This window comes from Panthera uncia, chromosome A2 (assembly GCF_023721935.1).
Source record: "Panthera uncia isolate 11264 chromosome A2, Puncia_PCG_1.0, whole genome shotgun sequence".
Taxonomy (NCBI): domain Eukaryota; kingdom Metazoa; phylum Chordata; class Mammalia; order Carnivora; family Felidae; genus Panthera; species Panthera uncia.
In genome coordinates, this window is record NC_064816.1 from 13,362,519 (window position 1) to 13,373,242 (window position 10,724).

The window sequence follows — 10,724 nt, forward strand, 5'->3', positions numbered from 1 at the left end:
CTGGCTCATTTGGTAGAGTGTGAAACTCTTGATCTTGGAGTTATGAGTTTGAGCCCCAGATTGGGTGTAGAGAGTACTTAACATTTTTTTAAAAAATCAATTACAAAAATAGGCAAATCTCTGGAGGTGGAAAGTACATAAACAGTTGCCAGGGCAGGGGGGTAGGGAAGGGAGGAATGGGGAGTGTTTGTTTCATGAGTATGGGGTTTTCTTTGGGGATGATAAAAATGTCTTGGAACTAGATAGAAATGCTACAACAGTGTGAATGTTGTGTAAATGTCATTTGTGTAAAAATAGGGGGGGAAATGCATATGCATATTTGTTTGAATGAACATAAAACATCTCCGGAAGGGCACATAAAAACTTTGGAGTTCTCTGGGAAGTGAACGGAGGGCTGTACGATAGGAAGGAGTGGTTTTTCTGAATATCTGGCGTCAGAAAGGGTTCTATCCAGTTTACCAACCCTTAGCTCTCCCTTAGGTGGGAGATGCAGCAACTCCAGTAGGAGGAAGGTCCCCCTGGTCGAATTGGTTTCTTAAAATCCCAGGACTCAGTCTCACCAGTCAGCCTACCTCCCTAACCATCCCTGCACCAATCAGCGTTTCCCGGGGAGGTGTGCCACGGCACTCATTGGCTGAACTGGGAGTGGGCGGTGTCAGCCCCTTAGACTCTCATTGTATGAGTGGGGGTTAGAAAATTACATACTCAAGGCAAAATAGGGAACTGGAACCGCGGAAGGGAGAAAGGAACCGCAGGGAAAAGGCGGGATGAAAGAAATCCCATGCACTCATCCCTGGAAATTCGCCTCTCACCATTCCCCCATGCAAGGAAGCTAAGGTCAGCTGGAGCCCAAGGCTGTCTCACGAAGGGGCTGGACGCTGCCTTCAGATGAGTGGCTTGAGTCTCTTGGAGGGCTGTCACATCTGGTATTGAAGGATGAGCAGTTACACCGACCATCTCACTTCTACAGCCTAATCGGTTTTACACTTTGTTCTCTTTTCCCTCTGTCCGTATCCCAGAAACTGTGAATGTTTCTCGGGCCACAATCCCACCCCTACTCCACCTCCGCACCAGGGAAAATTTGCAACCTCTCTGCCTTCCTGATACAAGAACTCTCCATCCAGTTTTGCACACTTGGGTGCCTGGGGGACTGAGAGGAACCACTGGATTTGTCAACGACCCAGTCGGGACAGGGCTGTGAAGGGCCAGACACATGGGGAATGATGCAAGGAAGAGAGTGAAGGGAGAATGGGGGAGTGGAGAGGCGGGGAAAATTGAAGAGCAGAGGTGGTCCTGAGGAATGAGGGTGATGCTTCTCAAGCAAATCATCATCACACACCCCCAGCTGGGAAACGTTTTGTCCACCAAAGTACATTTATGAAGTAATTACCCATCGGCTGCCTCATTTTCTCATACATCCAAAAAACAAAACAAAACAACTTTTTTTTTATTGAGCCCCTGCTGTATGCTTTGCACTCACTGGGACCTCAGAACAGCTCTGGTACAGAGGAGGAAACAGGCTCAGGGGGGTTGTCACTTGGTCGCAGCGGCAGGATTTGAATCCAACCCACCTGATTCCACAACTCACGGATGGGTTTCCTCAAGATGGATGTGACAATAAGGGGGTTGGGGGTTCCAGGAGGGGCCTCAGTGCTATTCCATGGAAGACCTTGGATCTGGGGGCTCCCACAGCTGGGGTGGCTTTGTTCATGGGCCATCTCTCCCGAGCTGGCTCTCAACGCTGGGGGGAATTTGGCTGGGTTCTGACTTCTTAGCACAAATTGTCCTTTAGAGCCTGTAGCTCACTGTGGATTTTGAAGTGTAAAAAACATTCTGTCTCTCCTGGATCTCTAAGGAGTGAAACGTGGGGCAGGGGGCAGTTAGAGGAGAGAGCTCAGTGAGAATGGAGATGTGGTCTCAGAGGGGAAGTGGGGAGCCCAGTGCTTGCACAGCATAAAGGGCTGGGGCTGCCAGAGTCAGTTTGCTCATCTGTATGGCAGCAATGAAAACATCTGGGGGTTGCAAGGGTGTCTCGTGCACAACTGTTGTCTGGGATATAGTTAGCGTGCAAACGGAGGAGTGTCCAGCGGCTCCAGAAGTCCAGCCATACCTGGAGATGCTGCCTGGGGCTGGGCCTCTCTGGTTAAGGAGCAGACATTAAATCCTGTGGGGTGCAGTTCCCACCCATGGTAAGAAGTTCCTGAGAGCTGGGAGGTTGGTTGTCATGGAGACGACGTTGCCGGTCTCTGTGGTGACAGTTTGATGCGGTGGGGCCCTGCTGACATGGGAAAGCCTAGGGGGACAGGTGTTCTGTCACCTCAAACACCAGAGTTTGGCTTCCATGGCAACCATTGTGGGGTTCAAGCAGCTTGGAGAGGGAGCTTGGATGGGGGGCAAAGAGCTGGGGAAAGGGCAGCCTGTTCTCATGGTGAAAACTGGAGAACTGAATGTTGGGACACTCTCAGGACAGTTCTGGGGGTAGGGGAGAGTGGTCTTCGTGGCTGTTGGTAAGGATGGGGACTTCAAGAAGCAGAGTTGTAGCTCTCTGGTGTCCCGGGGGTGACACAGGAAACGTGTGGTATCCATGGTTACAGCTGGAGGAGGGAGGCACTATCTCCATGGGTGTGACTGATGAGGGAAGGGCTGTGTGACTAGGTTACAGGTAGAAGTTGGGCTGGTCGCCTTGGTAACAATGGGAAGTGGGACAGCTTTCTCCACAGCTAGTGACACGGATCCTACGGATCCCTGGGCCCAGGGGATGGTCTCTTTGGTGACAGCCAGGAAAGAGGCCATCAAGTGGGAGCAGATTTGCTCCCTCCAAAGACATACCTGAGGGGTGGGGCATGGCCGCCAGTCATGCGAGCCGGCTGGGGCATGTCAATCTGTTTTTGTGGTGACAGACGAGGCTGGTCTCCCCTGAAACTGGAGGAGCGGGGCTGTTCACAGTGACCGGGGAACGTGGCCTGTTATTCTGCAAACTTCGAGGACTCGCAGTGGAAGGGGGGAAGAATGGGAATACCTAATATCCAGGTCACCATAGGGAAGAGGACAGGAGCCCTGTCTCCATGTGGCCACGGGGGCGTGATCACCTGGTGAACTCTGAGGTGTCTGTTTTCTATACGTGTTGAGGGGGAGGGTTAAGGGATCAGTCTTCAGTCTCCAGGGAGATGCAGAGGGCCTGAGGCCAATCTCCAGATAATCCCGGGGGTCCAGCCTCCAGGAGACCGCGGGGGAGGGGGTGATTCTGTCTGTTTCCAAGTGACCTGGGGAGGCATTGCCAGTCTTCAGGAGACCTCAGCGTCTGTTGGCCTCCAGGGGTCTTCAGGGGACATGCCCCATCTCCTGGAGAAAGTCGAAGGAGGAGGGGAAATCCACTATCCAGGAGAGGTGGGGGCTCGGTCAGTCTCCCGGGATTGGCCAGTCTATGGGGACCTCGGGGGCGCAGCCGGTGTTCAAAGACCACAGGAGGCCTGGTCAGCCTGCTACGCACCGCAGGGGGAGAGGCCAGTCTCCAGTCACGTGGTCTGTCTCCAAGAGACCGCAGAGCACTCGGCCAGCCGCCAAGCACCCCAGCCATCTGCGCCCAGGATCTAGACGCGCAGCGGGGTCCAAGCGGCGGGGTCGCGCGCGCCTCCGGCCCAGCCGCCACCGCCGGCCCAGCCCCAACCCCAGCCGCCTGGTGCGGGGTCTGGCGCGCCGGGTGCACGGTAGCAGTAGACGCCAAAGAGGCGGCGTGTGGCGTCGGGGAAGCCCAGGCTGCGCACGCCCGGCCGGCGGCCGCCGCAGCGCGCGCGCGGGTTCACGATGGGGTAGCGCGCGCTCCCGTCGGCCAGCCAGCCCGCGGTGCAGCGGTCCAGCAGCTGCAGTTTCCACGCGGCGAACAGCTGTCCCACCTTGGCCACGGCCGCGCCGCGCGCCGCGCACGCGCGCGCGGCTCCCGAGAAGGGTACAGGCCGCAGCGGCTTCAGGAAGAACACACGTCCTGCGGTGGAGTGGGGGAGAGTGGTTAAGGCCACTCCCGGGATCTGGCCTCCTAAGGGGTTCAGGATGCTCCCCACCCCCTACGTGCCTGCAACCCAGGACCCCAGCCACAGGATTCAGGAACACCCCTTCCCCTGCATTCCTGGACCCCATTGGTTAGGGCAATGTTGATGCCAAGCGATGCTTGATTGCTGCGCCAGGGTAGTCCTAGGGGTGGGGGGATATCCTGGCCTGGACCCAGGAGGGCCGGTGTGGATAGGAAGGGCGAAGGAGAGGAAACAGACGGTGGGAAAGATACAGGGAGGGGCGGGAGAGGCCCCCCTGAGGGCGGGGCTTCTTTCGTAGGGGCCAGACCTACGCACCCGGGAGGTTGGATGTAAAGCAGAAGGCGTCGTAGCGTTCCTCGGCGTTATGACGGTAGCCGTAGTTGCGCACGCCCCCGGAGGCAGCACCGCCGCCCGTCCCGGAGCTCCCGGCTCCGCCCAGGCCGCCGCAGGGCTCCCGGGGCTGGCTCACCGGGTACTGCACCGAGCCGTCGCGCAGCCAGCCTGCGTTGCACCAGTCCAGGCCGTCGCGCCAGGCCGCGTGCAGCTGCTCTGCGGATGCCAGGATGCCGTCCTGCTCAGCGCAGGCGCGCTGCGCCTCAATGAAGGTTAGCTTGTAACGGCCTCCACGGGGGTGGTAAGGGAAGACAACGCCTGGGAGGACGCATACGGTTCAGCTTGGGAATCTCAACACTCTCCTACCCACCTGACTTGTGGGGTGCTGCGTGACTCTTCAGCCTAGACCTTCCACTCCATCCCTCCACTCTGGCCTCAGACCTGAGGACACCCTTGCCAAGCTCACACTCCTAATGGTTCCCTTTGCCTTAACTTTGGGGTTCACTTGACCCTCCCTCTTAAGACACTTAATCACGTCCACCCCCTTTACACCGCTGGAGACTTTTGCTTATGTTCTTTCCACTTTTTTCCACCTGCTGAACTCCTATTCGTCCTTCAAAACCCAGCTGCCGCCACCCTCCTCCCTTCAGTCTTTAGTGCTCCTGACATTCTCTCAGCACTGGGAGCTTCCCTCTGGTCAAGCCCTGAGCCCATGAAGCTGGGGATATCTGTGTCCAGTGCTGACTCCCCCGCAGGGAGCCCCTGGAAGTATGACACTTGGCAAAGCATCTTTGATCCCCAGCATTGTCCAGGGCAGTTTCCACTGATTTCTCTTCCACCTTCAGTTCTTCTAACTTGTCCTTCATTGAACCCACAGTCAGCTCAGCTCAGCAGCATTCTGTGGTGTGTGTTTGAGGGGCAGACCTTGGAGGTGCCGATGCGTCTCTCAGCAGATGAAGGGGGGAACAAACAGGGGTCAGAGAGAAGGCCTGGACCCTGACAGATGGAGGCTTGAGTCCTGGCTCTATCACTCATTTGCATGTGTCCTGGGCAAGGCTCTAACCTGAGTCAGCTGCCCATCTGCTGGTAATAGCATCTCTCTCAGAGTTTGGGGGAAAATTAAACAAGAGGCTCCAGAGAGCTCTTCAAGCTCATGGCACATAGAGCTTCCGATAAAGGAGAGCTGCTGCTATTATTGTTATTTGCTATTGTTGGGAGGTTCAGCAAGTGAGGGCTCTGAAATTTCTCCTAGAATCTTCTTGGATGGACTGAGGAAGCAGAACCGGGTGGGAGGGAATTCTTCAGACACAACGCCCACCTCCCAGCTCCACAGTCAGCCAATCAGAGCATCCCATCTCCCGGCCACGGTAATTGGCTCATGGATGGACACATGACTCAAGCTGGGCCAATGGGGGACAACTCTGGGACTCTATCTAGCCCTGTTAGGAAATTAATTGCTGAGCTGAAAACCTGCCTGAGGAAAGCCCACTCAGGGAAACAGGTGAGGAAGGGATTCCTGACATGGTGTGAGTGGATCTCCCTGGATCTAACTGTGCCTGGATCCTACCCCAGGATTTCCCAAAGTCCTTACTATTGACACTTTAGATGGGGTCATCCTTTGCAAGGGGGGCGGGGGGAAAGGGAAGGGGGTTGACCGTCCTGTGCATTGTAGGATGTGTTGGAGCATCCCTGGCCTCTACCCACTAGCTGCCATCAGCAGCCCCTTTCTAGACATTGCCAATGTGTCTGGGGAGCGAATTCACCCCAGATCGGCATCATTACCTTACCCCTAAATTCCTTTAGGTCAACTTGATTTGGTTCCTATCCTTTGCAATATCTCCCACTCTCTTTCCTTAGAAACATGGTTCATCCTGTCCATGGGCTGGTTACCTTCGAGATCCAGCTTGACCATGCCAGTGTCGTCTTCCAGCTCATTGGTGACCTCGCATTCATAGCGCCCATAATCCTGCAGCGTAACGTTTCGGAGAACCAAGGAGGCATCCCCAGGCCCATCACCCTGCAGCTCCGCACGCCCGCGGTAGCTGCCAAATGCTCTGTGCTGGGGGCCGAGCGCCACGAAGACGTCGGCAAAGGCCAGTGGGTCCACCACCTTGGTCCACTTGAGGCGGACGCCGTCGTGGTCGTGGGCGGCTGCCTCATAGTGGTAGCGGCAGGGCAAGACAATGGTGCCACCCCTGTGACTGACCACCTGCCCAGGCGCCGTCTGCACCACCACCGAGCCCGACTCACCCTCTGTGGGAGAGTCAAGCAGAGTTCAGAAGTGGTCCTAGGAAGCGGGGTGGGGAACCTGGGGCAGGGGATCCCAGGGAAGTGTTATGGGAAAAAGACCTGGGTGGAGGTCAGGAGATCCGAAGGTTAAAGGAGTTCAGGGAAGGGAACTGGAACTCAGAGGGGTAGGGGCGGGGGGGGGGGGGGGGGATTCCGGCTATCAGGAACAGCTCACTGCCCTACCCCCTACATCCTCCCTGCACCCAGGCAATCACATTTGGCCATGGCTCCCGTGGGGCAAGACCCGCTTCTGCTGTCCAGACTCACCGAGCACGTGCACGACCTTCTTCCGGCCGCGCTGCGCCCCTGCGGGGGCCGTAAGCAGCAGGACTCCCCAGGCCGCGGCCCAGAGCGCGCCGGGACCGAGGGCCGCCCGAGCACACACCTGGGGGCATACGGCACTCAGTCCAGCCTCCTGGACTTTGCCTGTCGGAGGACTAGCCCCGACCTTCCTTCCCCACGGCGAGGAATTCTCACATGCCCAGGTCCCCACCTCGGCCAGGGTCCCAGAGGAATCTTCCAAGGAGAAGGCTGGCAGACCCTCCCAGCCTCCACCCCCTAACCCGCGCACCCTCCCGGTACCTGACACTCTAGCTCCCACGCAAAGCGCACGCCCCTGGGCTCACCTGCCCTTAGTCCAGCGCAGGCCACCCGCCAGATCCCCTTCACCCCAACACTGGTGGCTCGGAGCTCCGCCCCCTTCTCTGGCCGGCCCAGGCCAGGATTGGGAGGGAGGGGGGGAGGAGCTGGAGCAGCGGCAGCGGCAAGGTTATCCGTGCGCCAGGAGACTGCAGCAAAGCGGCAGGGGTGTGGGGGCGGCGGGGGAGGGGGTGCGAGGGGTAGAGGAAGAGAGAGGGAGAGGCTAAGAGGGCGAGGAAAAGAAAACGAGACAGAGAAGAGCAGGGGGAGATGGAGATAGAGAAGGAGAGGCAGAGGAGAGAACGCGAGAGGGAAAGAGACACAGAAGCTAAGGAAAGATGGAGAGACAGAGACTGAAGGGGAGAGAGGAAAGGGAGCAAGAGGAGACGAGAGAAGGGGGACGCGGAGGTAGGGACTCGGAGTAAAAGAAAAGGGACCAGGAAGACAAAAAGAGGGAGGGAAAAGTAGGGAGAGGAGAGGGATATAAAAGAGGCAGAGTTCAAGGAACAGAGATACAAGAGGGTGAGAGACGGAGGGGACGGGAGAGGTGGAGCGGGGAGAGGGAGACTGAGAGGAGAAACACTGAGGGGCGTAGATTCAGACACAGAGCGAGACAGATTCCCAGAGAGGGACCTACCGGGACCCGCGCCCGTGGCCCCACTCACCATCTTGCCCGTGCGGCCCCCGCCGAGCGGCCCCTACGCGCCGGGACTGCGCTCCCCGAACACCCAGGAAGGACTGGGCAAGTCCCTTCAGGCGGCGCAATCCCGGCGTCTGCCTGCAAGGGGAGGAGGGAGGCGGACGCGGGAGCGGGGAGGAGCTTTAAAGGGGACGCAGCGACACGCGCTCCGGGAAGAAACCAGGGGCGCAAGCCGAGAAAGGACCGCGCTGGACAGTGAGTTCAGGTCCACGTCGCCGATCCTGCTGGCTGGTCTTGGGCAGGCAGAGGAAACTCTGGGCCTCAGTTTAACTATCTCTAAAATGGAGGAGGGGGGCCTGATGGAGTCTTCCATGCAGGATGCCCAAGGTGAGCCGGGAGGGCTCAGTAACCTGCGAAAGGGGCTTGGCCTGCAGGCTTCAGTTTTCCCATTTGTCACTTGGCGGCCATCGCAGTGTCCTGGGCACCAAAAGGTTCTCACTCTGCGGAGTGGGGGCCCCACACAACAGTCACACACTCTGCAGAGGGAACTTGCAGCAACAGGTTCAAATCTGCCTCTGCCTCTCACCTGCTGTAGGACCTTGGAAGAGAGGCTTGGTGTCTCTGAGCCTCAGTTTCCACCTCTGGGAAACAGAGTGCTGGGTGGTTCTTTGGTGAAGATCCAATGGCTAGGCACACAATAGGTGGCTAAGAAATGTTGGTAGGGGCAGGGAACAGGGGAGTCTGATCAAGCCCGACCCACTCTGGGCCTGAGTCACCCCCAGAACCTGGCCCTTCACCCAAGTTCAAACCAGGAATGAAAATGAACCATTGAACCTGGAATAAAATGAGCCTTTTCCTCAACCCGTTGGCTGCCTCCTCAGCCTCAGTTTCCCCAAAATATGAACCAACCATACAGCAGAGGCAGGGTTATAGAGTCCATGATTGGATGGGCTAGGCCAGGGCTCTGTCCTTTAGCTCAGCTGCATCCAGGAGCCATGACCTCCGAACAGGACCTTTACCTCCTGCAGGCTCAGTTTCCCCATCTGGAATATATGGTAAGATCCAGTATGTACCACTTGAGGTTAGCCCTTGAAATGGTATATGGTAGGTGCTTAATAACTGTGCCACACTATTAGTAATTATAATTTATTGTCAGAACTTAGGTTTCAGATGCTTCTCTACTGATTGTGAACTCAGACAGAGTTTGACCTCTCTGAGCCTCAGTTTTCCCCATCTGGAAGATGGAGCTGTGCATACCAACCAGAGGCAGACTTCTGCTGTCCGGCTTCTCCAGCTCCTGATGGCCACGCTGGCAGCGATGGGTAGGCCCTCATGGGGTCTGAAAAGCAGGTCCCTGACCTCTGAATCCTGAAACACTCAGGCAGCAGCAATATTTGGGCATGAAAAGGTTTTTTACTAAAGGGTCCATGGGGTATGGTATGATGGGTAAATTCTGGGAGGCAGTAGAAGTGTCCTGTGGGATTGGGGTACCATGACAGCTGAGCATGTCTGTGGCCCTCTCTGTGGGAACACTTGGCCCTTGGGTCTCCCATCCTGTCCATTGGCCTGAAACCACCATGGCCAGGACCAAAGGCACCTGGAGATATACTTTCTGCCTCTAAACAACCCAGCCCACCCTTCCCCAAGCAGGGCTTGCTAGGCATGTAAACAGAGTCCTGGGGAGTCCCCAGCCCTCTCAGTGCTGCTTCTTGTGGTGGGCCGGGGGGCCAGGGGGAGGGCGCAGGAAGAAGGCGGGCCACTGAAGGCAGCGGAAGGCCAGCAGGTGGGGGCCCAGCGCATACAGCAGGTTGCACCCGAAGAAGCAGGCCCAGGCGTCATCAGGCACACGGTAGGTGAAGGGCGTGCGCAGGTGCATGGAGGCACCCATGTGCGAGAACTGTGCCTAGTGGCCACACAGGGAGGGTGGATGTCAGGGGCCTGGAGAGAACAGGTCCTAGTATCATCAACATCCCACCCTAGGGAGCCCAGGCTGATGACCTGTTTCCCCTCTCCAGCCCATCTGTCTGCCTCTAAATATTCCAGCCCCTGCACATACTGTCTGTCCTTGTCCATCTGTCTGTGAGCCTCTCCCCAGCTGTCTAACCAGAACCATCTTCACTCTTTTAAGTGGGCCCTGTTTCCCATCTCTCTGATCTGGGCCCGGCTCTTCCTCCTGCTCTTCCCTACCCCATTTCTGTCCCCGACACAAATCCTGGCCATTCTACCCCAGAGATGTCTTCCTGGTTTCCCCTGCCCAGGCCTGGGCCCAGGCTTTATCACTTTCCATCAGGAACTCAGAAGCAAGCCCTCCAGCTCTGACTGCGCCCTCCACAGCTCAGACATATTCCATGGCTCCCCCAAGCTCAGAGTTGAAAGCCCGCAGCATCTAGCTGTCAAATTCTCTTGCCTCTGCCTTTAACCCATGTTGTGGCTCCACTAAACCGCTATCTGCCTATGTGTTTTTATGCTCTTCCCATTCTTGAAATGCCCTTCCCTGCCTAGAGAGCTCATACCCATACATCAAAGCCCAACCCCTATGCTCACTCTTCTAGGAAATCTTCCCTCTCTGGAATCCCTCTCAGCCCCTATCCTTCCCTCTCTCTAGTTCTGACCCCATGGAGTTGGGACCCCATGGAGTGTATCTTAGGGTACCAAGCTGGGGGTGGGGCCTCTCAGAGCCTGTTCAGGGAGGGCAGAAGAGCATTTGATGGGTAGGCAGAAACTTTCTTCCCTACTGATCCACCCACACCTCCCCCCCCCCCCCCCCCCCCCCCCCCCCCCCCCCCCCCCCCCCC

General features: G+C 57.2%; 2 protein-coding genes across 2 annotated transcripts in view; both read right to left on the reverse strand.

Annotated features, from left to right (window-relative positions):
- Positions 1-1,447: 1,447 nt before the first annotated feature.
- HAPLN4 (hyaluronan and proteoglycan link protein 4) lies at positions 1,448-8,397 on the reverse strand. The gene is made up of 7 exons (XM_049639425.1): positions 8,387-8,397; positions 7,955-8,067; positions 7,277-7,438; positions 6,918-7,166; positions 6,252-6,614; positions 4,344-4,679; positions 1,448-3,982 (listed from the first exon to the last, which is right to left on the reverse strand). Exons 1-7 carry the CDS (start codon positions 8,395-8,397, stop codon positions 3,591-3,593), a joined length of 1,626 nt encoding a protein of 541 aa, XP_049495382.1. The 3' UTR covers positions 1,448-3,590.
- A 646-nt stretch (positions 8,398-9,043) lies between these two features.
- The window catches only part of TM6SF2 (transmembrane 6 superfamily member 2), an 8,362-nt gene continuing 6,681 nt past the window's right edge, over positions 9,044-10,724 (reverse strand). The window contains exon 10 of the mRNA XM_049642568.1: positions 9,044-9,832. Within this exon, the coding sequence (XP_049498525.1) occupies positions 9,626-9,832 (207 nt within the window). The 3' untranslated portion in view covers positions 9,044-9,625. The remainder of the gene's footprint in view (positions 9,833-10,724) is intronic.